A 26874-nucleotide genomic window follows, 5' to 3' on the forward strand; every position below is an offset into this window, starting at 1 on the left:
TGTAATAATAATAATAATAATAATAATAATAATAATAATAATAATAATAATAATAATAATGACAATCATAAATAATAATTCATTTTACAATAATAATAATAAATCAATTAAATAACAATAATAAATAATTAATAATAAAAAATAAATAATGATAATATTTGATTATTATTTATTTATTTATTTATTTTGAGGGGGGCACATTTTCCTTATATCTCAAGTTATGTGTTATTTCTTTCATGTAATGGAGTAACCACAAGTGCTCTACCTACAACTGAAATGTTGGTACAGTGGGTTTAATAACAAACATATAATCAATCTCACTGTCTTAATCTAAATCTAAGCAGGCAATGTCTACATATGCATATACTAAAATACCCATTCAATCTTTATTCCAGCACTCTGTGTGTACCCTCGCATTATTTGTATCCCTGTTTGGCTGAAAATCACATATCAGCCTAGGCCTATTAAGAAAGTGTGTTTTAAAACAGGTAATTCTTTTATCAGAAGCTTCATCTAATTTTAGCATATGTTGTAACTCTGATATATCACAATGTTTATTATAGCTATGGATTTTATTCAGCTAAACAATTTAGTGTTGCTTACAAACTATTATTCTCAGAAATGTGGATATGGCAGCCATCAGTGGGCTCACTGTAAACTGGTTGGACGGACTGCACCAACATTCCAGGCATGAGTAGAGCACTTGTTATTCTATAATGTGGAAGAAATAACACATAACTAAAGACTCCAGAGGAAGAAACTCTGGAGAAGTTACAGCCCTGATTTGCTAGTTTTGATATGAAGATTTTTTTTTTCCTTTCTCCTCTCGCTCTGTTTTATTTTCTTTATTTATGTATTCATGTTGGACAGCGTACATTATATTGTTTGACAATTTGTATGTTGGTCTTGATTGAAATGTGCACATTGCAGCATCAGAATTAGAAATACTTTATTGATCCCTAAGGGCACACTGTGATTCGTTACAGCCGCTCTGATGTAAAGAATAGAGAATTATAAGAAGTAAGAATAAGAGTATGAAGTCGACGTATATAAATATAAAGTAATCAAATAAAATTAAATAGAATTAAATCAAAATGTGCATTATGCTACAATGTTTAACACTAGTACTTAAGTTATTAACAGTAAAATACATATATTCACAGTGCTGAGTCTGTGTGTAAAAATATAAATAAAAAAAAAATACAAATATGTGCATTGTGCTTTGAATCAATAAACATTTAGTAAAGAAACAAAAAACAAAAAAATGGACATTATAAAGTAACTCCTCTAACGAAAACCTTTAAAATGAATTTACTATCTTTCTGAAATGTTTAAATGTAGGCCCCATTGGTACTAAAATAACATTAAAACTATCTGTGTTTTAATTATTCCCAATCCCTCCTGTTTATGACGCGTTATTAAAAGATTATTTTTAACATATGAATCCATTCATTTGTGTGTTTTAATATACATATTCTGTCTGGACCTGAAAATTGCAGGTAACAAACCTGTACTGCGGTGCTCTTTTGTAAACAGTTTGCGTTAGCTACTGCGCATGCGCAACAAAGGAGAACTTCGATGACATCGCAATGTTTCTCGCTATGTGTAAGATATGACGCCTAAAATGTACGTTATATTATCGGCATCGTATTGAAAATAATAAATATTTTCATGTATAGATGTAAAAACATAAAACAAGGAACAGCACTGTTTGCCAATCGATGGTAACGGGGCTTACCGAGCGAAACCGGAAGTACCTGCGGGATTGTCCTCTCGCACCTGCTCAGTCCTCTGCGCTGTCGTCCAAGAATGGCCGCTGCTGCAGCAGGAATAAACAAGCAGGGCGCCGTAGCGACGATGGAGCCCTGCATCCGACACGGGAGGGGAGCTCATGGAAACACGGTGAAGGTCGTTATTCTGTCACTAAAATCCACAGACACGTAACTGTCGCGGCGATCGTGTCGTCCGGTTAGTTTACACGGAGCGCCGACAGCAGGCTCGTCTTCGTGGCTCCAGATTTTGGCTGCTGCGTTGGCGTTGCTGGCGGTGGATGGCGAACAGTCAGCTAGATTCAATAAGAGCTGCGTGTTAGAGTCGTTTCAGAGGAAGGTTACCGCTCAGATATTTCACCATGAGCCGGTGCAGTCAGCATCACAGCGGGATGTGTGTGTGTGTGTGTGTGTGTGTGCAGGGTGCTAACAGAGCTGGGTGGCCTCTGCATTAGCTGTGGGTGCCATTGAGGTTGGCTGCAGCTCCTCTGTGTGGCAGCACAGCTCAGGGACGTGATCGATTGTAAAGTGTCTGCAAAGTTGGGACCTGCTCCTCTTTGAATGTGTTCAGTAGATGTCAACATGGCGTTTGTTATTAGGGGGGGTTAACTATCTGATATGCTTAGAGTCAAGGTGACTGCACCTCACACTGTAATGACTCTCATATATTCTCTCTGGCTCCTTGTGCAGCATCCCTCAGCATGAAGTCACACATGAACTCAGTGCCAGCTGTTACACACTTCCTGTCTCTGCAGCAGTGACTGTCACAGTCTCACAGACGAGGCCTTCTGGAGGTTGATCACATTGTGTCTTCACTTACAGGTGCTGGAGTGTGGTGTGTGTGAGGACGTCTTCTCCCTCCAGGGAGACAAGGTCCCTCGTCTCCTGCTGTGCGGTCACACAGTGTGCCATGACTGTCTGACCCGGCTGCCCCTCCATGGCAGAGCGGTCCGCTGCCCCTTCGACAGACAGGTCACTGAGCTGGGTGAGTGAGAGGCTGGTTGTGTCAGTGCTTTGGTTACAGGTCAAACGACGAGTCATGAGCATCACGTCGCAGAGACACATCTGGCAATGATAGAAATGATTATATGAACCAGTTTCGACTGCTTCATGACTCCATGGGCGCTAAAGTCTGACACGTCTGTCCGCCTGGAGACAGTCTGGAAGATTTACAGTGTGTCTTACTTTGACTTGTCAAACCAACAAGCGCAAAAATCCCAGAACCAAAAGACAACCTTACAACAACATCCAGCGACCTTCAGGTTTTTTTTACTTTCAGTCCATGGCAGAAACTGTCAGAGGTGTGAACAAGTCATTGTTTTGCAAGTCACAAGTCTTTGCATTCAAGCCCAAAGTTAAGACAGGCCCAAGTCCTAAAGAGTTTGGAGTCTTAAACGAGTCATAATCATATATTAAATCCACAAAATCATGAGTGCTGTGTCTCTGTCTGTGATTTTTTTTAACGTTTTCGATACTGCAGTTTGTTTTTGTCGACCACCTCATAGTTTAATTATCTTTGGAATCATTTTTCCAACCTGTGCTCAGTAACAGAAAGTTAGTTCCTCATGTTTCTCACCTGCAACTTGCTAAGATGCTGATTGTTTGGTTCAAACAAAGTGGATCATCTGCAGAGAATTCAGAGTGTTAATATTGTCTGATTGAGGAGATGAACTGATTCACGGCACACGTTTTAAAATAACATAGTTTTTAATCTTTGGACTTGGGGAAAGTCAAAAGGCTCAAGTCCAAGTGCAGTCGCGAGAACGGTTGTATATGATTATGGTTGTACGTCCTGCCATCGTGAGGATCCATCCATCCATTTTCATCCACTTATCTGATGCTGGGTCTCGGGGCCAGAGCAAAGCACTCCAGACGTCCCTCTCCCCAGCAACGCTTTCCAGCTCCTCCTGGAGGACCCCAAGGTGTTCTCAGACCAGATGAGATATGTAATCCCTCCAATGGGTCTGCCCCGGGGCCTCCTACCAGTGGGACGCGCCTGAAACACCTCTAACAGGAGGCGCCCAGGAGGATCCTAATCAGATGCTGAACCACCTCAACTGACCCTTTTCGATGTGAAGGAACAGCGGCTCTACTCCGAGCTCCTCCCCCCATTTCTAAGGCTGAGCCCAGACACCCTACAGAGGAAACTCATGTCGGCTGCTTGCATCTGCGATCTCATTCTTTCGGTCACTACCCAGAACTCATGACCACAGGCGAGGGTTGGGACATAGATGGACCAGTAAATTAAAAGCTTCGCCTTCAGGCTCAGCTCCCTCTTCACCACGATGGACCGTGAGGAGAGCGGAAAAAATGCAAAGTGAACTTGCTCGACCAACCGATATTGTGTGGTGGGCCATACATACTTTGAACTCGCCAGGAGCCGTTTAAAAACCATTTTAAACTGATTTTTTGATCCATTTATCAGTTTTAAAGACCCTGAGGAAAGAAAACTCAAAGTTTTTTTTGTAAAACAAATCTCTAAACTATTTGAGAACAAGCACATCTAACCAAAGTTGGGTTGCAGCGGTCTGATATTTTCCCGTTACGATTACTGTCTCAGTTTCATGATATCACAGTATTACATAGTTATTATTATCAGCTATGATGACAATGAGAACAGAAGGTCCTACAGTTAGAGCTTGAAACGTATTTTTTAAATCGAAATATGTGTAAAAAGTCTGACATAGTTGAGGGGGAAAGGAGATACGTGAGCAGGTGGTATTCTGTGTACATTAACATTAGTCTTACAGTAAACATCTTTAGTGCTTAAGAAGTTTGAGTGTCCTGTTCTCTTCACTTTTCTCTGTCATTTTGTCTGATAGTGTTTTCTTTATTTGCTCTTCAGGGGACTCTGGAGTTTGGGGTCTGAAGAAGAACTTTGCTCTGCTTGAACTTCTGGAGCGACTCCAGAATGGAGCGACCAACCAGTCTGGGATGGCGGAGGACGCCCTGAAAGGAATGGGAGAAGTAAGACAACTTTGTATCAGATATATGATATCACCCTTCACACCTGCTGCACCTTTCTCTCACTGTTCTTCTCTTCGCTAGTGTATAATCCGCTGTGATGAGGACGAGAGCCACACGGCCTCCATGTACTGCACCGTGTGTGCCACCCACCTGTGTGCCGAGTGCTCCCAGCTCACCCACTCCACACGCACGCTGGCCAAACACCGCCGGGTGCCGCTGGCTGACAAGCCTCATGAGAAGACCCTGTGCCCGCAGCATCAGGTCCACGCCATCGAGTTTGTCTGCCTGGAAGAAGCCTGTCAGTCCGGGCCCCTCATGTGCTGCGTGTGTAAGGAGTACGGCAAGCACCAGGGACATAAGGTAGTTCACAACAAGCTACAGCCTCACGTTTGATATCATTTCAAGAAACAAGCTCATGTGTTCTCCCTTTTTATTTTTTCAGCACGCTGTTCTTGAGACTGAAGCCAATCAGATCCGTGCGTCCATCCTGGACATGGCCCACTGCATCCGCACCTTCACAGACGAAGTGTCCGAGTACTCGAGGAAGCTGGTGGGCATCGTGCAGCAAATAGAAGGCGGGGAGCAGATAGTGGAGGACGGAGTCGGCATGGCACACACTGAACATGTAAGATAGGATTTATCTTCATCTCAGACATCAGTGACTGTGCTTTACTTCTGACGTTAACATCTTCCCTGTGTCTTCGTCAGGTCCCCGGCACAGCAGAGAGCGCTCGCTCATGTGTCCGAGCTTACTTCGCAGACCTCCATGAGACTCTGTGTCGGCAGGAGGAGATGGCGCTGAGCGTGGTGGACGCTCACGTCAGGGAGAGGCTGATCTGGCTGAGGCAGCAGCAGGAGGACATGACCATCCTGCTGTCTCAGGTCTCCACAGCCTGCCTGCACTGTGAGAAAACTCTTCAGCAGGTACAAGACACGACAAACACTGTGATTAAAGAAATAAATATCTCATGCAACCCCACTTATGTATGTTGCCTGTGTCCCGCCGTAGGATGACTGCAGAGTCGTGCTGGCGAAGCAGGAGATCAACTGTTTGCTGGAGACGCTTCAGAAGCAGCAGCACCAGTTCACAGAGCTGGCAGATCACATTCAGCTGGATGCTGGCATCCCTGTCACCTTCACTAAGGTACACGCCGTCTCTACTCCTACAGTGGCTGCTCCTGGAGATCTGCACTGAGAGTTTGGGCTTGTTCCAATATGTAACAATGTGATTCTGTTTCAGGACAACCGGGTCCACATTGGTCCGAAGATGGAGATCCGTGTAGTAACTCTTGGGCTCGATGGAGCTGGGAAAACCACCATCCTCTTCAAGCTGAAACAAGACGAGTTCATGCAACCCATCCCAACCATCGGTAAATGCATTATATAGTGTACAATATATACATAGTTTAATCAGTTTATAATGAATCCACAATGATAAAAGGTCTTTTCAATTGTTTTTTTTAAAGGTTTCAACGTGGAGACAGTTGAATATAAGAATTTGAAATTCACCATCTGGGACGTGGGTGGAAAACATAAGCTGCGACCTCTCTGGAAACACTACTATCTCAACACTCAAGGTAATGTCTGTGTTCTGTGCACTTTAAATATGTTGTTTTGTGTTGTCTAAATGTCACAAAATCCTGATGACTTTTCATATTTTGTTGCACTGTAAGGACCTGATCACACAGAAAGGGTTTCAGCAGCTGGAGGTGCCTTTTTGTAATTGCTTTTAATGAGAATTAAGATTTTTGCTTGTGTTTTTTGCGTCGCAATGTGCCTCACATTTCTGCAATCTAGGCACCTGGCGTTTTTGCCTGGCGTTTTTGCTCTGAACTCCTCAAGTTGAAATACTTAAACCCAAAGCAGAAAAACGCCCCATGTCAGTTGGTAACACTGGAGGAGAAACTGGTGGTAGTGGTTACTGGATACCCAGAGCTATACGGCCTGATGATAGACAGCAGGTTGTCAAACTGCCCCTGAGTCATCCTAAAATCTGCCTGTAAACGTCCATGATGGAGGAGAAGCTCCTGGACCAACTGGTGGTACTCCCCATGATCCAGCCTCTTTTTTAGGGTCTCATGTACCCACACAGATCTCTGTTTATCTGCTGACAGCCTCTCACCCTCAACCAGAGCTACAGACAGCACCCTCTGCCTCAACATGTCAGCAGCTACACACTGATTACTGGGAAAAAAAACACTAGATTGATTACACAGAGGTTACTGTAAGGACATGTTGGTGTGGTATTTGAGCTCTGCACATTTTCCTTGTTTTTTAGCGAACTGAGCAAAATGCAGGTTCTGAGTGTGATCTCTCGGCTGCAGATTCAAATTCAAACACTGTAGGCAGACTTCCTTGTTTGGCTGCATTCATAGTGACTCAGTGATTCTGTATTTATTAAATAGCCATTGTACTCACCAAGGCTGTAACTTCTGATAAACCTGCATCATGTAATTCATTTAGACTTCAGACACTTTGTAGAAATCTGTTTTCACCCAGACAGTAAAGGGTCATTTGAAGTTGATTGAATGTTGAAACAAACATGAAAACTGAGGGGGTGAATATGTTTTTTAGTTTAGTAAGACAAACAAAAGCCCTTCCTTAATAACACAATGTCACACTGAACTCTTGTAGTAAACTATTTATATTAACTTTAACATGAACTTTACTGTAAAAAATTATAATTTGACAAGATGTTTGTTTCACAAGTGATTTTTTTCTTCTGTAACACGTGACGATTGTGCAGCATCATGTTTGAAAATTCAGCAGCTTAATGATTTCCAAAAGTTAATGGTGGATGTCAAAGCTGTACCTCTCTTCCCTGACTCTCGTTGTGTGTGTGTGCAGCGGTGGTGTTTGTGATTGACAGCTGCCACAGAGACAGACTCATGGAGGCTCACAGTGAGCTGGCCAAACTACTGACGGAGAAGGAGCTGAGGGACGCCTTGCTGCTCATCTTTGCAAACAAACAGGTACTGGAACAACACTCTGAGAATGGAGACTGATACACACAATACTATAATGCTCCCAAATATATCTCCTGGACTGAAAAAGCAGTTGATACCATGCTGTTGATTTTCCCCTCCACCACTAATAAATTATATACAGTACATGTTGTCGTAGCTCAGAGAGTTGCTGATGTGTTGCCTGTGTGCAGGACGTACCTGGCGTGGTGTCTGTGGAGGAGATGACGGAGCTGCTGAGCCTACACAAGCTGTGCTGTGGGAGGAGCTGGCACATTCAGGGCTGTGACGCCCGCAGCGGGATGGGCCTCCACGAGGGGCTGGATTGGCTCTCCAGGCAGCTGGTGGCTGCTGGCGTCCTGGATGTCGCCTAAACGTTACTTTGACTCTCCCCTAACGACTCGAACCCCGCATCCTCTGAGCCCTGCTCATCAGCTCCCCCTCCACTCCCCAATATTAACTTTGAAGACTGCGGCTCTAAGCCCGCCCTCCTCATCTTTCCTTCTTTGCGCACCAATGCGGGCAAAGAAAACAAGATGTAAATATGTTCTCTCGCTTCATGAAACTACAACCTCCAAGATATACACTCACCGGCCCCAGAACCTTGAGTTGCTTCTTTTCCAAGGCAGCTTACAGTCTAACATGTCGCTTGCTTTAGTTTCTCTTTGTTCTAACCTTTTCTTCCCAGAGACAAGCTGTTATCTGGCACCTATCGCTCGCTGACTCGGGTCCAGTAATATGTTAAAAATGCTCCTTGTGCCCTGGCAGAGTGAACTCTATCTGTATTTTCTATCCTCATCATAACCGCCTCCATATGTGACAGTAATCTTCAGTAAACGCAGAGTAGTCTGTACGGTAGTGATTTTCGTACCTTCTGTTGATTCAGTATACTCTGGCGACACATCGTATAATCCTGATAATTACTGCAACAACCTTTTAGCTGCGTATCTGCAGGTGAGACGGGACAGAGATGTTCACCGCGGACGACTTTAAACTTTCGGCTCTCCTCTCACTTTGCCTTCATCTGATGTAAGCAATAGCAGTGGGTGTTTCATGGGGTCTTTAAGTTATGTGTGTTCTTTTTTATAAGTGTACTCTGAACCTATTTAATGCCACAGCTGGTCTTGAGATGGCGCACCAGTGGGGTTTTGGTGGGGATGTTTTCTGTTACAGAACAGTGTTTACTGAACTTATTTATGAGCGGGAATGTTACTTTGATACCAGGCCGTAGTGTGACGAGTTTTTAACGCACCGATTCTGCCTCCGTTTTGTGGAGCCTCGCACGCAGGATTTGTGGAATGCACTTGTTTTGCTGCCTCACTACCAGTTTTCATTTGGGAGCAAATGAACTTTCTGCTGTTTCTTAGTAGACCGAGTATTAATCTCACTGCAAAAAAAATAAGACAAATATTCCTATTTAAACATCTCACACGTCCTGTTAATCTGTCTGGAGTGCTCACGAGATGGTACACCTGGAACAGACAGCCTTCAGTAATAATGTAATGTGAACATAGTGAAACCTAACACTGACACTTGTCTTGTTATTGAGGATCCATGGTTTGACTTTGAGTTAATCTTTATTCATTGCTATGTAATGTTTACTACATGTATCTATGTATAAAAATACAAATAAAAAAATGCACGTGTGAAAAGCCTTTCCACAGTCTGTGAAAACATTTCCATTTGTTTCTGAAATGTAGAAGCACAATGCGCATCCAAACCTTTGTTACCAGTGGACTTGATGATGGCTTTTGTAAATTATTCATAATGTGTTGCTGTAAAATAAACTAATTGACCTGATTTGTCGCCTGGAAGCTTCTTCTTTGGGGTCATTAACAACTTGGCACTAACACATAATCTTAGTACAGTCTCACTCTTTAATAACTGGTAAAAAACATCACTGTACACGACTGGATGAAGACGTACGATCACTTTATGGTGATGTTGATGATGCTGATGTCTTCATATGGTTTGTCCGTCTTGGGGTTGACTTTGACGTTGGAGATCCTCTGGACGGCCTCCATGCCCTTCGTACACCGTCCAAACACAGTGTGCTTGTTGTCGAGCCACGGCTGAGGGAAAACAGACGCACATTAAACAATCTGCATCACAAGGAAGATATTTTAAGGCCCTTTTTAGACGTAAGTCATGCTGTTAAATGTTGGAGCTGTACTCAGATGTGACTGAACCTTGGTAGATAATTATATATAGTATTTGGCATCTGATGTGAGCGAAACAGAGAGAGAGCAGCACTGCTGGAGAACAGAGATGAGCTGGAAAATAATGATCCAGGAGGGAAGCCAAGTGTCTTCTGTTCTCTCTCAGGCGGCGTCAGGGGACGATTTTTAAACTCAGCTCAAGCCTTTAATTAATGACTACTCTGAGCATGAGAGACACTCACCCCTGCCTCTAACTAATGGCACTCTTAATAAATTTCCTCATCAGTTTAACAATTAATTAGCATTAATACGACATTGTGATTATGGGAATGTCCTCAGGTTTCTCCCCTGTGTACGATCATATTGGTCAGTGGTCAGAATGTGAACGGCCCAGTTCGTAACGACGGAAAAAAGTCTCCTTGGTGACAAAACTAGCGCCGAATTTAAACAGATTCGTATTTATAATACTGAAAACTGGCCTTGTAACCTGTGCTGAGATGATTCTGAGGTGATGGAAGAGCCTCAGACTCCAACACTAAATATGTGGATAGTTCAAATGATGGAAACTACTGCATGTGGAAAGATTAAACTGAAAAAACAATATGGTTAATGAACAATGGGACAGTTTCAGCAGATATATGTCTGGAGGGAACTACTGATGATGCGGTATAGCACACCTGTAAATGACACGCTGGATCATGATTGGCTCACAGCTGCAACTGATTAATCCTTAATTCCTGTATTAATGTTTTCCTGCCTGTTTGTTTTTAAGTGTAGTTTTTTTGTTAATGATTTTCCTGTTAAAAATGTTACAAAAATTAAAATACAACAGTCCAACATTGCCCGAGCACAATTACAAATGACAAGATGTCAGTTTGGGACTCTAATATAACCCCTCAGTGTGCTTCTTTGCTCACATGCTGGTGGATACTGGTTCCCAACACGTGGGTCCTGAGCACCACTTATGCCCCATTTCCACCAAATCAGCTCTGGTTCTTGAACTGGTTACGTTCAGGATTCTTGGAATCTTGGCGCTCTCTAACAAACCAGCCCGTGTTTCCGACAGGTTTGTGTGGAACCATCAAAATCAAGGACGCGTCATGAACGGAGGGCGTTGCACAATGCTCAACGGAAGTTAACAGCAGTAGCAAGATGGCGGATCACGCTGATTACCTGCAAACTTTTGTTTTCTTATAACAGATATTTGTTTAATTTTAACTGTTTTTACTGGTGTTTTTATTTGACCTCTGTATTTATTTGTTTTTATCTGCACTCACTTGCACTTTGAGATAGGCCAGTGCAATACCTGTAGTTCCTTTTGATTGTAACCTTACATACAAGGCAAATGGCTGCATTACTCTTGCACCAGTAGTCCGTAACTGTAACACACTCAGTGCACTATGTTGGCAACTTGTCTGTGTTGATTGTATGTATGTATGTGAATATTGCAGCTGTTTACACTGTACTGCCCAAGACGAATTTCCCTTGCGGGACAATGAAGTTTATCTTATCTTATCTCGTATTCAAAAACAAGCATGTGCCTACGGACATACCTTGACAAATAAAAAAAAATCTGTTTTATTGAGTAATTTTTTCTGTTTTTCTGAGTATTTTTCTCTGAGTTAAGAGAGCAATAGAACAACAGACGCTTTCATTCCTTTCTTGAGAGCTCGATATAATAGAAGCAAACATGACCCGCTTATTTAGTTTAATCCAGTTTTACTTTGCTTTGGGTTATGTGTCCATCTGATTCTGGAGAAACACTGCAATGTCCAGCAGATCTGAATGGGCTTTTCATCTGAGCAAACGCAAAGTCTTAGGGTGCCTGCGTAAAGTCGACAAACTAATGGTAACGCCATCTATATGACTTAAAGACAAGAGTGTCTCCCAGTGTCTCAAACCCAAAACAAAGTAAAACTTGATTAAACTAAACAAGCGGGTCATGTTTGCTTCCATTATATCCAGCTCTCAAGAAAGGAATGAAAGCGTCTGTTGTTCTACTGCTCTCTTAACTGAGAAAAAAATTACTCAGAAAAACAGAAAAAATTACTCAACAGATTTTTTTATTTGTCAAGTGAATGCAATACGTTTCCTTATGTACCAACTAAGAATGAGTCTACTGTATGTTCATTTTTCCAATGATTTCTTGATTAATGTCTTAATTGTTGCGTTCTCCATCCTCGCTTCTCAACCTGTAGAATGTGACACGCCCACTGATGTCATGAGTCACTCCTCAGGTCAAGGAAAGCCTGCTGTGTTTCTGGTTCCAGGTGGGGACCAACTTCTCAGGTCCTGAACTGATTTGTTTTTGGTCAAAAAGCTCTGAATGGTTCGAAATTAGGTGCAGAAACCAACCAGAACTGGTTCCATGTTGGTAGAGAAGAGGTTTCACTCTTCTTTTGGTCGTAAGCTGGTTCCCAACATGGGAGTCCTGAACACCACTAGAGGCTGCCAGAGCTTTACATGGGGTCATCCTCTGGATTTTAAGAATTTTTTTTTTTAAATAAAAGTTAGTTTAAAAAAAGAACTGTGAATTTTATGATTTATTTAAAGTGTGTAAAGCATTTGGGTGGATATCAACACTATAAGCAGTTCACATGAAAGAGAGGTTTCTCTTCTTTTGCAACATTTTTATAGACTAATCTGACATGAAAACATTTTCCTCTACAACTTAAAACTGTCTCAGTCATCGTGTTTCAAAGTTTTATTTTCTTTGGGCATAATAGATGTTTAAATAGTATCTTGAGAAATAAGGTTCAGGTTAGACATTGTTTCTACACTTCACTTTTGCCCAGGTTTAACAAACAAGACGTAACATTTAAGTTGGTCAGCTCTAAAGACTTCTGCGGGCTAATTATTTTGAACTTTAACACAGAGCCAGGCTGTTCCCCCATTTCCAGTCTTGCTAAGCTGAGTGGCTGCAGCTTCATATGCACCATACAGACATGAGAGTTGCATCAATCTTCTCCTCCAACTCTCAACCAGAAAGCAAAGAAGCAAATTTACCAAGATGTCAAACGATTCCTCTGTGTGACACATATTTCACAGTGCTCTTAAAGACACACAGTGAGACATACATCTAAGCTCTCTGTGCATGTTTAATCTTTGGCTGCCGGAGCCTTTATGTGAATCTGATGGCATACAGTTTAGACTTGTCCGACCTAGTTGAACTGTCTTTGTGTCTTTTACTAAACGTAGCCCGAGGGCTAACCTGAACCTGAGACTGACATGTGCAATATAAAGCACATTAGTGAAGTGAACGTCTGAGGGGGGGCTTTATAGTAGGGTTTGCCATTGTGACTGATTAATGAGGAAACTTACAGTCGGTACAACAGTGATGAAAAACTGTGAGCCGTTGGTGCCGGGGCCTCCGTTCGCCATGCTGAGCGTGTACGGGCGGTCGTGTCTCAGCGTGGCGTGGAACTCATCCTCGAACTCTCCTCCCCAGATGCTCTCTCCACCCATGCCTGTGCCTGTAGGGTCTCCTGTCTGAATCATAAAACCCTGCACAAAACAAAGACAATGATTTACACACAGCTTGATGCAGAGTCACATTGCTGAGTATGTCTTTATAACCAGGTCAGAAATCTCACCTTGATGACTCTGTGGAATATGTGACCATTGTAGTAACCGTTCCTGCTGTGGACACAGAAGTTCTCCACAGTTTTGGGGCACCTAAAAACAACAGAGCACAGTAATGTTTATATCTAGTGAAGAGTAAAGGAGACTTCTGAACAAAGCTGTAATGTTCTCAGACACTTACTCTACAGGGAACAGCTTGATGTGGATGTCTCCCATGGTGGTGTGGATGATGGCGCTGTCAGACACTCTCTTGGGGCCCTCAGCCTGTGTGGCAGCCATCACCTCCTCCTTTGACGGCTTCTCGTTAAAGATGTCTCTGTCCGAGTCTGCACTCTTTGTATCCTCTGGTTCCCTCTTTGAGAACTGACGTTAAAAAAAAGAATGATCTAGTAAGAGCAATGGAACAATAACTGTATCATGTTAAATTTGAAGGTTTCGTTATCTCACCATGTAGAAGCGGTTCTTTTTAAACGCGGTGCAGAACACGGTGGGGTCGGGCTCCACATTCTCTAAGGCAGGGTTGTCAGACGCCTTCATCTCCACAGTGGGAGCCACGTGCATGGCCTTTGCGACCCCCTGGAACAGACTCAGCTGGACCACACGAATGTTCTCCAACTTCCCGAGGATCCGCACACATCTGAGGAACAACATCCAAAAACATTTAATCTAACATTCACCTAGACTATGTGGGATAGATGGCCCGATACCATTTCTTACTTTTACCCCCACCCCTCCTTTGCCCCTTTGGACAGAGTTAAGACGGGGCAGTGGATGAAATCTTCACCTATTAAACTGGACAACCCTTCAAAACCCAGATACGTCATCAGTAGTAGTTTTCATAAAGAGATGCAACGATGGCAATGATGGTGTTATCACAGTGACATTTGCCATTTATCTGATGGAGATAAAGAAGCATGAATGATCGCGACTCTTTCACAGCTTCAGTTTCACACTATCAATCAATCAAATGACTCATCAAACAAAAGAGAACACTGCTTCATCACCAGGCCACTAGCGTCGTTGTAGGCTAATGTTAGCAACCTCTGCTCCTAGCCTGCCAGTCTGCACTGATATTAGAGGGGCAGTAACATGTGCAGCAACTTCACTAATGGACTTCAGTCAAATTTTGGGCATCATAATACAATGAAAAGGGCAGGAATGCAACATGGAAATACATCAAAATGCAGGTCTTTAACTCACAAATCAGCAATAAGTATGTTACCTTGGCTAGCTAGTTAGCTACAGGGACATCAACACACTACTACCAATATTGTTATGCTTGATATAAAGACACGGTCCACAGAAACACATTAAAGGAAGATTATAGGATGGTTAACATGAGTTTTAAGTATCTATTGACAAAGAAAATACATTTGTGGGTTTCTGTTGTTGCTTGTACAGACGTTTACAACTTTCTGTTTGGAGGGCCAAGTGGCCCCTGACACTTTACCCCTCTATCTCACCAAGAATCGGGACACCCTACCTCTAAACGTGAACAAGTAAAACGAGGTGGTAAGGGCTAAATTGTTAGGGGCATGGGGTGTTTTGGGATGGAGCCTTCAAGGTTTAATTAAGCAACCAACACTTGAGTCACTTGAGGACGTTCTCCCCTCCATATAATCGCACCTGTTGGTTTCCACATTGATGACCTTGATGCCCAGCATGGTCCCATACAGCACAAAGTGTCCGGTTTCATCAAAGATGATATTTGTCAGTCGGATGCCGTCCACCTTCTCCAGCTCTCTCTCCACGGCCATCCGCCTCCCGAACTCCATGTCAGGCAGCTGCTGCCTCATCTGCTGCAACTCTGTGAACATCTAACACATGAAGCAGGTGGGATAAGCACGTGAGTTAGACGCACCTTTTAAGATCGGGGATAAACAGTGAGTGAGAACTTACAGTCAATGATTCATCGAACACTCTCATCAGTTTCCCCGTTAGGAAGCGAAATATCCGAACTTTCCTGTCAGAAGCGATGGTGGCCATTTTCTTCCCATCGGAAGAGAACGCGAGGCTGGTGGGATACGTTTTGTGTTTTGCAAATTCATACAAGTCTGTGTCTGTTTTGTATTCCCAGTGCACATGCTTGGGGAACTTGAATTCATTTGGGAGGCCGGTCCAGTATTCAAGCATTCCTGCTTTGTCAGCAGAGACGATGACTCTAAATTTGGGATTCAGGCGGATTTGAGACAGAGGCGACGAGTGCATCTTGTCGAAGACGTGTAGGGGCTGGTTGCTTCCCCGTCCATCGTAGACGAAGATCTTCCCTGTGGATTTTTCCGAGCAGGCCACCGTAGAGATCGCATCCCCGGGATTGTAGATCCACTCTGACTGGCCTGGATGGAAGCTGCACGGACGAGACGAAAAATGCATGTTACACTAAGAAAGAGGTGCCAGTGCAGGTTTGTAAGCATATTCTGTGCACACATACTACACCTGAAGTACAATGCCTTTATAACTCACCCCAGCTTCAGCATATTGATCATGTCAAAGTTGACAACATCAAAAACTTTCATGGCCTGATCGTCACCAACAGAACAGAAGAGGGCTCCTTCAGCACTGACTGCGATACTTTCTATCACACCTGCAGAAAATACAACAGTCATTCATCGAACTATAAGATACACGTTATATTTGAGTATACAAAACTAAAATGAAACGCAGGGAAGTCAGGATGCAATTCTATCTTGCCCTCTGCCATTAACCACAAATAAATAATCAGACAGACTGTCAAAGATTCAAGTGATAAAGTTAATACATACCGAGATGGCTTCTAAAGTGCTTGACAAACTCTATTCCCTCCTCCTCCTTCTTCTTCCAGAACTTGACATGGCCGTCCTGGCTGGCTGTGATAATGAAGTCTGTCCTGAAAAAAGTATGATTTACCTCATAAGAAAGAAAGCCATGAACAAGAGGATAAATGAAGTCAAATCAATGAATGTCAACTTCCTTGTATATATTAAGACATAGCCATCACTGTATAGGAAGAAATTTAGGTTTGAAGGATTCAGAGACATCACAAACCCCTGTTGCGTTGATGGGAGAGCCCTTCATCATCACAGGTGCATAAAGGCACTCACACTATTGTATAAAACACCAATTCGAAGTCTTATTTAGATTTGACATGGAACAGTCTTCTTTTGAAAGTGTATAACATTCTTTGGACGCAAGAACATTAATGATAACACTGTCTTAACGCACAGTAAATGCTGGTCTAAACTGTATAGTGGTTACAGTGATAATTAAAGGTCTAGTGTGCAGGATTATGGGGATATATTGACAGAAATGGAATATAATAAATATGTTTTCTTTAGTGTATAATCACCCGAAAAAAAGAGTGTTTTTGTTAAGTTAGAATGAGCCATTTCTATCTACGTAGGGAGCTGCAGAGCTTCATCTGTGAAGATCACCATGTTGCATCACTGTATTTCTACAGCAGCCCAGAATGGACAAACCAAACACTGACTCTAGAGAGGGACATTCATGTTTTTGCGTTCTTGCGTCAGCCACTGTTGATAGCAACCTTTAAAACACAGATGTTTTTTTTTTTTTGTTTTAAAACTGCTTTAGGGCGGCACGGTGGTGTGGTGGTTAGCACTCTCGCCTCACAGCAAGAGGGTTGCTGGTTCGATCCCGGGCGTGGGAGCCCTTCTGTGTGGAGTTTGCATGTTCTCCCCGTGTCAGCGTGGGTTCTCTCCGGGCACTCCGGCTTCCTCCCACAGTCCAAAGACATGCAGATTGGGGACTAGGTTAATTGGTGACTCTAAATTGTCCGTAGGTGTGAATGTGAGTGTGAATGGTTGTTTGTCTCTATGTGTCAGCCCTGCAATAGTCTGGCGACCTGTCCAGGGTGTACCCTGCCTCTCGCCCGATGTAGCTGGGATAGCTCCAGCCCCCCCGCGACCCTCAAGAGGATGAAGCGGTTAGAAGATGAATGAAAACTGCTTTATCTCTTGTTATTTTTTGATTAAATACCAGGTCCATTTATTTTGGAGAGGAAGAAACCTCTGCCCATAATTCAGCTCCCAGTAAAAACCTCCTGAATGTCTGGATCTTAAATTAGCAGGTGCTGGTCTAGCAGCCCGTCTGCAACAAGCCAAACCGTGTTGGAGAATCGCTGATTTGTAACATTGCACTGATTTATCCTGTGTTTTCATCGGTTTAATCTTCTGCTCTGTTTGTTTTGGAGAAGAAGAGACCTCTGTGGATAATTCGGCTCCTGATAAAACCCCCCTGACAATTAATAAATGGCACATTATGGGAGAAGTTTCAGCTGGTTGCAATCTGCAGTCCTCACGTCTAGATGCCACTAAGTCTCCCTAAATCTTTACCGTTGTAACTGCATGTAGGAAATACATAGAAGTTTGATCTCTGCAAACCTCCTCTATCATCTGAACATAATAATTAATCTTTGATAAAGTATATGTAACAGTAAATCTGTCCCATCAGGTTAGACTAAGCTGAACACAGTGTGTCATAAGTTTACTGCCAAATCACTTACTTGGAACAAACTATGTGTGTGATGACGTCTCTGTGCATGTAGCTCCGCTCATACATCGCAGCTGAGGGCAGGTTGTCCAGATAAACACGCTCATACTCGAGCACTGGAGGAGAAAACAAAACAAAAACACGCAGGAGTTAGCGGGAGTTTGGTTAGCATGGTTAGCATAGTTTAGCAGGAGTCGCAGATAAATCAAAAAATGTGGAGCGCTAACCGCCGGAAACGAACCTTTCCTTTTCTTAGCCTTGGTGGCTTCACTTGGCATGGGTCCGACCCATTCATCATCTTCTCCATCACCTTCTCCATCCTGGCTGTCATCTGCTTTTCGCTTGAGTTCCACATTGTTTTCTTCTGCCGCCATTGCTGCCGATCTTCCGTGTCCTTCCGGTATTACGGTACTTCCGCTCAACGACTACCACTTATGATATATCTATTACTAGTTTTACGTGTAACTCATTAATATTTTTGATATATTTTATCATAACTAATAAAGCATTTCATTGAAAAGTTTAGCTAAATTTTCGGACAATTTTCTGTACTATTTACGCGCTATAAAAAAGAAATACAGGAGCAACGACGTTCATCGCCTGAAATACTTATTTTAAAAGCTCCAACATACATTAGCGTCACTACATGGTGAGAAAAGTATAATTAGTGTTTTTAAAGATGTGAATATCAGGTTTTAACCCTTCAAATTTAAGTATTTTAACCGATTTTAACCGCGTTAGCTGCAGTGGAACAAAGTCTCTGTTGTTTCCGAGGATGTATTATCATGGAACACTTGGGTCAAACCAAAAGTAAAAAAACTGTAGGGGAGTCCCAAATATCGCATGGGATTGTTCCGTCACCTACACATCTGCAGATTGATACTCATGTTATTTTAATATTCACTTAGTGTAATATGAATATGTAGACACTAATTTAAATACTAACAGCCGAATAAATCACGAGATGAAAAATATTTAAACCGAGGACCCCCGCGTACTCGGAAGTAAACAATACGCTCACATGTATGGCCAATATGGCTGTGGTCTCAAAAATATAATATTTTTCAATTGTAAATCAAACTAGTTTAGCTAACATCACCGCTTTATGTGACGGTGTATTATATTTTTAAGTATAAGACAATTTAAAAAAGACATTTCTTGCGTTAACGACAAACCCCGGCGGCAGGATGAGCAATATTTACATCCAGGAGCCTCCGTCAAATGGGAAGGTGAGCGCCACTTTTTGCAGCTTTTACATCAAATTACCTTTTTATGCGCATTTCAATCAAAAGCCTGCTTTTATTACTTGCGTATTACAGTATGAGCGTTTAGCTACGTTGCGCGTGTCGACGAACACTGTTGAAATGCAGCAGTGTCATGTTATATTGAATTACAATAAAATAGTTTGAGCCTTCATTGTATGTCCCTGCAGCTGACGTTTAGTTGTGTCAGATGAAATGTTAGAGCTGTAGAATATATGATTTGCATTGTGACTGTGCAGGTAAACGTGGAAATGTGAGTATAGTGTCTAATTCAACTGTCTCCACTCTGTCATCTTTCCTTAGGTCCTGTTGAAGACCACAGCAGGAGACATTGACATTGAGCTGTGGTCCAAGGAGGCTCCTAAAGCATGCAGGAACTTTGTGCAGCTGTGCATGGAAAGTAAGAATCCAGAGCAAGTTAAACGACTGTATCACACACTGCAAAACTTCTAGAACCAAACCTGCTAAAGACCAGACATGACAGCAACATCAGTCAGTTTGTAGAGGCCTGCTTTTGTAGCCTACTTTAAAAACACATGCCAAGAGTTCTATCTTTAGAATTTTCTGGTATGATAGTGCAAGTGGCTTTAGATAATTGTATTACCACAATGTTTAAAATGTCAATAGCATATACATTTATCACCCTGACGTGATGGTGCAACAGTGAGGCCATCGTTCTTTGTTGAAGGAAAGTGCTCATAGTTTGAAATACAGGTGTTAAAATGGTATGTTTAATTATATTGAGATTGTGGTTATGTGTTTTACGCAACAGTGAGGAATTGATAATTAATTTTATGATAGTTTCAGACTGTCTTTGTATGTCTATGAGTTGAAACAGACTTGTCTGAGAGCACTGACTGGTTGCAGCTGGACACATCCCTGCTGTGATTATCTGTCCATTAATTTCATGACATAAAAATGTATCATGGATGAAATTAATAGATTCTGAATTCTCACAAAGGCAGCATTTGTTATTTCACTTTTGGCATTTATTGTCAGCAGTGCTTTATTTTATGGGTTCCTGGAATGAACCGTGTAATCTGGTACTTATTATAGGAGATAAAAAATAATGTTATTAAAGAAAAGCTCAACTTAAACCCAGCTGAACATTAATCTAACATTAATTTAATATTGGACACTTTATTATCTGCACATGTTGATTTTTATGTTTGCTTGGAGACAACTGACCCGCTGTGCACTGACTAAAAGACTCTAGTTTATGCCAGCAATTGGATGCTGGCCTTTCTTTGTAATTCTTACCAAATGATTTAGTCATTTCCAGAAAATCCCCAGGAAATGGTTCAGAAAATTACAGACCAATAAAATAAAGCGTTACTTTCCTGTCTTGTATTTCTCCGTCCTCTAGGTTACTACGATGGCACAGTGTTTCACCGAGTGGTGCCTGAGTTTATTGTTCAAGGGGGAGATCCCACTGGGACGGGGACAGGTGGAGAGTCCATCTACGGACGGCCATTCAAGGTCAGACTGTTTCTCTGCTGATTTAATTACTGTTCTGCGTTTATAATGTTTAAACTAACTGAATCATTCGTAGGACATGATAACACACTAACCATTACGCCTAATCAAACACTGAGAGAATGTAGCTGACATTAAAATCCTCTCTGTGTCTTTTTTAAACTTGTAGGATGAATTTCACTCCAGATTGCGCTTCAATCGGAGAGGTTTGGTTGCCATGGCAAATGCCGGGGCACATGATAACGGCAGTCAGTTTTTCTTCACCCTGGGACGTGCAGATGAGCTCAATAATAAACACACCATATTCGGCAAGGTGAGTCTGAACAACTGTAGTCAGTTAGTCTGACAGAGGACATTAAAAGCTTCCTACATGCATGGATTCAGATCAACGTAATTTTCCAGAACTGCGTATGTTAACGAGAACTCAAAGTCGTGCTTTTTTCCCAACAATGCTCGGTGCAGGTGACCGGAGACACAGTCTATAACATGCTCAGACTGGCAGAAGTTGAATGTGACAACGATGAAAGACCTTTGAAGCCCCACAAGATAAAAGCTACGGAGGTATTTTCCTCTACTTTTTTTTTTTTTTTTTTTTACTTGCTCGACAAGTCCTTAGTATTTTGTGCCTGTGATTTAAATATTGATGTAAAACATTTTGTCTCTTACAGGTGCTTCACTGCCCTTTTGATGACATCATACCTCGTGAGACAAAGAAAGCCAAAAAGGACAAAGACAAAGAGGAGGGGAAGAAATCACAGTCAAAAGCCACAAAGTGAGCTCAGGCTTCATCTGTCTCTCACAAACCTAATCACCTACCCAGTTAGCAACGTGATCAGACTGAAAACACATATTGTGATCTTATGTCCTTTTGTTCGTCTCTTTGCTCCTGATTCGTCTTATCTTCAGTCTCAGTGGGTCACGGTGCTTAAACTCATGTTCAGCTGATATATGTGTTGTTCTTTTTATACGCTTCAGTGCCAACAGTGTGTTGTTTTTTGTAGGAACTTTAGTCTGTTATCATTCGGAGAGGAAGCTGAAGAGGAAGAGGAGATGGTGAATCAAGTGAGCCAGGTACTGAAGCACAAAACTACACTCTCTGCTGGCTGCTGAAATTATTGAAAATATTTACGAGTTTAGAGTCGATTTAATGTGAGACAGACCATTAAAACTGATCATATCTGCCACTGACACTTAAAATGTTAAAATGTGTCAATCATTATTATTTTAATAGCTCAGTATTGAATGCACCACAAAAATGTTGTCCTCCCTACATGTTACTGTAGGCCCACTTTAATATTTCACTCATTGTTTTGTTTTGTTTTTTTGTTTGTTTTTGTTTTGTTTTGTTTTTTACAATATATTTGGTACAGGGTCCCTGCTTTCTCCATGTTTTAGCTATGGTGTTCTCGGCATGAAAAACATTGAAGACCTCCGTTCAAATCATAAACTGATCAGGATAAACCCTGTCATCTAGACTTATACAACCGAGGAAAGCCACATATTGGATTTAATTTCTATAATATAAAACATCTAAACTCTCTGATTCATTCATTCATTCATCTTCTAACCGCTTCATCCTCTTGAGGGTCGCGGGGGGGCTGGAGCCTATCCCAGCTACATTGGGTGAGAGGCAGGGTTCACCCTGGACAGGTCGCCAGACTATCGCAGGGCTGACACATAGAGACAGACAACCATTCACACTCACATTCACACCTACAGACAATTTAGAGTTACCAATTAACCTAGTCCCCAATCTGCATGTTTTTGGACTGTGGGAGGAAGCCGGAGTGCCCGGAGAGAACCCACGCTGACACTCTCTGATTCATCTTATTTAAATTGTTTTAATATTTTGTTGTTTTGGATTTGGCCACAGACAGTAAAAATCAGAGCGATCAGAGCAAACAGGATTTAAGTAGTTATAAAGTTTAGTTGTTATTTAAGCCTCAGCTCATCAATTTTCCCCAGGTCATAAGATCTTAAATTTAATTCATCCCAGATAATGGCATAATGGTGACTGATGCCATCTGTTAATTTTAAAAATAACTTAAACAAGAAGAACGTTTAAAACATTGTTCCCTCAGTTATGAAATTAATGGGAAACTTACTAATTAGCAAAACAGTTTATCAGGCCGGGAAGTGATTTGGGATTAACAAAATGTTTCGGAAAAGTTTTGAATTTTCATTTTTCTGTTTAATTACAGTCATAAAAAATCCCAAAGCATGATCAACATTATGTGAAAGATGGTCCTAGTATTAGCAAAATACAAGCTAGTGCTGCGCTGTGTGACTGTTCAAACCTCACCAGTATCACATACACGTAGACCAGACCAGCATCGTGTCTTCGCCATGGCCACGCCCCCCTTTGGGGGTAAGAATCCTGCTGTCACGTGAGGAGAGAAACAGGAAAATAGAGGAAAACTGTTGTGTATCAGTTTCACACTGAGATTTGTTGCACATAAGGCACTTTTATCAAAACTTAATATTAACTGTCAGTCTCTGAATGATGCCGGTGACAGTTAGCTGGGAAGTGCGCGTTTAATAATGCATGGCTGTATCATTATATAGGCCTACACATTTTAAACCACTTAAATAAAGTTGTGAAAATGGGATAAAATATTATGGAAAAGTTTTGAAAATTTGTGGGAACCCCGTTAAAAGTGTGTGCCAACTAGTGTGTTTGACAAACCTTTATTTGGAGTTTGAAAATATATATTTGTGTGTTTCTAAATTAAAAATATTTGCAATATTGCTGATTTAAAATGATTTTCTGTTCAAATGAAATGGAAGTTTCAGGAGTTGAGGTTGTGTTGAAATTAGAAAATGATGCAAAATGTGTAAAAACAAAATCAGTTTCTTTCCTTTTTTTATGTTTCTTCAGACAATGAAGGGAAAAAGCAAAAGCAGCCACGACCTTCTGAAAGATGATCCCAGACTGAGCTCTGTTCCTGCAGTTGATAAGTACGTACAATTACTCATTTAACAATAATTATACAATAAGCATCTTCTCTTACCTTCATAACTCTTGGCCTCTTTCAAGGAAAAAGAAGAAGGGGGCATCAGGAGATACCGCCGAGGTAGGTCGGACACTGTAGGGATAAAAAATAAAATTGTTGTTTTTCTCTGATTGTAAATTTCTTTGTGTTCTGTCTTCCAGACTGACGACGATGATGATGATGACGAGGATGCAGATGATGACTATGACTCTGATGAGAGAGAGAAGAGGAGACAGCTCATCAGTAACAAGTTAAAGAAAGACAAAGCTGCAGAGAAAGCGACAGAGCCTGGTGAGGAGGAGCGGGAGAAAAAGACCAGCCGCAGGTACGACTGCATGTTTCTGACCCGTGTCGTCTGACCTTGACTAGAAACAGTGTGCGTGATTTAGTCGGCATCATTTATACTTTTGGTCACAAACAGCTCCGGCAGTGTCAGAATGTGGCTTCACTTGTAATGCTGCGTAACAATCTGGTGGGGGAGCTGTTGTACAGCTGTTGTATGGAGCGGCAGCGATGAACCACTGTGAGCAACCTTCTGTTTAATGTATACTATGATCAGAAGAGATCATTTAAACTTTATTTTTCTGACATCAGGGTGTTCAGTAAATCTACATAAGGGGAGAGGAGCTGGGTTTTAAATATTTTTAATAATAACTGAGTTAGTGCTGCAGTGAATGGTTATTAATGATTAACCTGACCGTTATTTTCTTGATTAATCAAGTTTGAGAAGCTGGAGCATGGGAAATTTTTTGTTTGAAAAATATCTTAAGGCATTAATCAATCAACAAAACAGTTACCAGATGATTTTCTGTTGATCGGCTAATTGTTTCAGCTCTACACTGAGTTTACCTTAAAGCATCATGAACACAAAAACAGATCCAGAAGAGATTAGAATGATTCATGTCATATTTAGACCCTCCTGGAGCCAAGACACACCGAAAACAATCATTAGGACGCATTAATTACTGACTCTCTGCAACAGTAAATCCCTCCAAACAGTTACGTTTTGTCTGCTGGTTACTGTGATTAGGTCATGGTTGGATTCCAAAGCAGTTTGACCGTTTAAAAATGGTGTTATTTAAAACATGTGCTTCACTCATATCGAGCACATTTTGCTAAATACAAAGAGTCACACTGTGAAATTTAAATGGTCAGATTCAAAATCCTCAAAAGAAGCTTGTTGACTAAGTTGGTTGGTCAGATATCACACACAACATTTCTGATACTGAATCTCATAGTTACTCCCGAAATATTATGTTAAAGGGGCCTGATTTAGCTTTGCACTTTAGAACTGGGGGGCTCACGAGAGACATACTTTTAAGAAGAACATTCAAAATCGAAGAAGCAGAAGCAAAGAAGTCCCGACTTTTAGCTTCTAGTAGAGGCCAGGCTCCAAAAACACTGGATCCTACTATTCATGATGCAATTCAAGTCAGCTGCATCTTTAATAAGATGCCTAAATGGACACTTCTTTCAAGCCTCACAGCTCCAGTTACTAGGCTGATGGAGGCTGAGTATTGTTCTGTCTGATGAGTAATGCCAGGTCCGCACTACATGAGAATCGAGCCGACTTCGGCCTGATTCCCCCTTCTTGACAATCGTCAGCAAAGCCCGATTCGTCTTGCCAGATTTTCCTGTGGTATGAGGTATTTTAGGAGTGTTTTTTACACTACCAATCTGCTTGAAAGTTCATTCTAGCCCCGCTGATTTCAAATTGGAAATATTACATGTCAAATATTTACGATCTGATACCCTGTTGTGTGGAGGGAACCACAAGGATCGCCAGTGGTCCCGCAGGTCTCAGAGGGTTTTAATGCATGGTTTACTCATGTCCAGCTTGGGCTATAACATGTACAGTCCATGTTCTCGCTGTGGTCCATGACCTTATCCAAATTTCTTTCTTTTTTCTTCATTAATTTTCTGTAGTACAAAAACTAAAGCTAGTTCTTTCTGCCCATCCTCCACCATTGAGAGTCGTGACCCTGGCTGTTCACGAGTGCAGTCTGTTAAGGCTCAGACACACCAAACCTTCAAAGAACTAGTTGCGACAAAGGCCGACTGTTGTGCCGCCTCATGGTGCTTGCGTCCTGGCCAAAAAGTTCCACAGGAACACACCGCAAACACTACAACCGATGGCCAACCAGCATGAACACTCTGCACCTGGGTGAGAGGCAATAACTCTCCATATCAGCAGGTGGCAGTAGTCTGTTCTCATCATTCAGTGAAACCAAAAGACCAACAGGATGGATTCAAGATGCTAGTTAGCCAGTTAGCACATTAACAACACAACCCAGTGTTCAAAGGACAAATGATGTTTACTGTGCACTTGTGAACAATAACGCAAATAATTATGAACAGTTTCAGTTTAAGAGCTTAATGACTAAAAAAATAATCTGACCTTATTTATCAAGTTTGTCTTGATCTTACTCCCTTTTGACTTTAGCCATTTGTTTACTTTCCTCACATCTGTTTCTTTTCTCGTGCACTGAGCTGAACTGAATCTGAGTGATTTCATTCACCGATGGTCTTCGCCGTCTCGGACACCAATTCGACATGCTGAATCGGCTGATAAAAAGCTGACAAAGGACGACTAGTACCAATGATAAAGGACACACTACAAAATCTAGGGTGACAGACGTGCACCGACGGCCCGATATTGACCGAAAGCTTACTGTCAGCTTGGTGTGTTGGGCCCAAGATTTAAAACTCTTTTAGTGTGGGCCAACCTTAAACTGAACTTTACATGTGAGATTGGTGGACTGACCCTCTAAGGAGCATTTGAAAAATGTCGGTGTCAAGATGTATATCCTATTTTCCTATTTGATCCCCAAATACGATATAATTAATAGCAGCACTTTTATTTTGAACAGAATTTAATAATAGAAGTATTGAATAATAAGTATGGTGCTCTTGAACGTGGCTCTAGTGTCTCCCCAGCTGTCTCTTATCCTGGTGTCATTGACATCCACCTATCTCCCAGCTCTGTTTTCTACACACTTTCACACACACACACACACACACACTCACACACATATCTCAGTTGTAGCTCACTGGACCAACATCAGTGGACCTGCTATTTGAAACAGGAATGTTGGCACTCAGACCAAATTACTTACTGTGCTGAAGTAGAAGCAAACAGTGAGTCCGTCTGAGCCAACAGTGTGAGTGAAATGAAGGTGAGAGTGGAAGGTGATGGTGTGTGAGACAACATTAGT

The 26874-nt window shown here is 41.8% G+C and overlaps 3 protein-coding genes across 4 annotated transcripts in view; 2 read left to right on the forward strand and 1 right to left on the reverse strand.

Moving 5' to 3' along the window:
- Positions 1-1678: 1678 nt before the first annotated feature.
- On the forward strand, positions 1679-9499 carry trim23 (tripartite motif containing 23). 2 transcript variants are annotated; one of them, XM_049560071.1, is made up of 11 exons: positions 1679-1908; positions 2592-2754; positions 4615-4736; positions 4818-5096; positions 5179-5361; positions 5445-5660; positions 5746-5880; positions 5977-6106; positions 6203-6313; positions 7584-7708; positions 7894-9499. In XM_049560071.1, the coding sequence occupies exons 1-11, from the start codon at positions 1810-1812 to the stop codon at positions 8071-8073; spliced, it is 1743 nt and encodes a 580-aa protein (XP_049416028.1). In that variant the 5' UTR covers positions 1679-1809; the 3' UTR covers positions 8074-9499. The 2 variants fall into 2 exon arrangements, with proteins under 2 accessions (XP_049416028.1, XP_049416029.1); XM_049560072.1 differs by lacking the exons at positions 1679-1908; positions 2592-2754; positions 4615-4736 and having other exon boundaries at positions 4834-4941; positions 5013-5096.
- A 59-nt stretch (positions 9500-9558) lies between these two features.
- ppwd1 (peptidylprolyl isomerase domain and WD repeat containing 1) lies at positions 9559-18645 on the reverse strand. Its single transcript, XM_049560070.1, has 11 exons — positions 18170-18645; positions 17942-18044; positions 16203-16306; positions 15904-16024; positions 15340-15787; positions 15067-15257; positions 13888-14077; positions 13622-13803; positions 13452-13533; positions 13180-13362; positions 9559-9771 (listed from the first exon to the last, which is right to left on the reverse strand). The coding sequence occupies exons 1-11, from the start codon at positions 18300-18302 to the stop codon at positions 9628-9630; spliced, it is 1881 nt and encodes a 626-aa protein (XP_049416027.1). The 5' UTR covers positions 18303-18645; the 3' UTR covers positions 9559-9627.
- A 203-nt stretch (positions 18646-18848) lies between these two features.
- Positions 18849-26874, forward strand: part of cwc27 (CWC27 spliceosome associated cyclophilin) — a 44845-nt gene continuing 36819 nt past the window's right edge. Inside the window, exons 1-10 of the mRNA XM_049560074.1 lie at positions 18849-19157; positions 19494-19590; positions 20557-20669; positions 20836-20979; positions 21129-21227; positions 21335-21438; positions 21668-21737; positions 23545-23624; positions 23704-23740; positions 23821-23984. Of these exons, the coding sequence (XP_049416031.1) occupies positions 19116-19157; positions 19494-19590; positions 20557-20669; positions 20836-20979; positions 21129-21227; positions 21335-21438; positions 21668-21737; positions 23545-23624; positions 23704-23740; positions 23821-23984 (950 nt within the window). The 5' untranslated portion in view covers positions 18849-19115. The remainder of the gene's footprint in view (positions 19158-19493; positions 19591-20556; positions 20670-20835; positions 20980-21128; positions 21228-21334; positions 21439-21667; positions 21738-23544; positions 23625-23703; positions 23741-23820; positions 23985-26874) is intronic.

Source organism: Epinephelus fuscoguttatus, linkage group LG18 (genome assembly GCF_011397635.1).
Source record: "Epinephelus fuscoguttatus linkage group LG18, E.fuscoguttatus.final_Chr_v1".
Lineage (NCBI taxonomy): Eukaryota > Metazoa > Chordata > Actinopteri > Perciformes > Serranidae > Epinephelus > Epinephelus fuscoguttatus.

Excerpts from the sequence above, each read along its gene's own strand:
- trim23 (XM_049560071.1), top strand. The coding sequence starts at position 1,810 with ATGGCCGCTGCTGCAGCAGGAATAAACAAGCAGGGCGCCGTAGCGACG. Across the intron at positions 2,755-4,614 it reads CAGACAGGTCACTGAGCTGG|GGGACTCTGGAGTTTGGGGT; the intron begins GTGAGTGAGAGG and ends TTTGCTCTTCAG. Across the intron at positions 7,709-7,893 it reads TCATCTTTGCAAACAAACAG|GACGTACCTGGCGTGGTGTC; the intron begins GTACTGGAACAA and ends GCCTGTGTGCAG.
- ppwd1 (XM_049560070.1), bottom strand. The coding sequence starts at position 18,302 with ATGGCGGCAGAAGAAAACAATGTGGAACTCAAGCGAAAAGCAGATGAC. Across the intron at positions 14,078-15,066 it reads ATCAATGTGGAAACCAACAG|ATGTGTGCGGATCCTCGGGA; the intron begins GTGCGATTATAT and ends GTTGTTCCTCAG. Across the intron at positions 13,363-13,451 it reads TATTCCACAGAGTCATCAAG|GGTTTTATGATTCAGACAGG; the intron begins GTGAGATTTCTG and ends TGTTTTGTGCAG.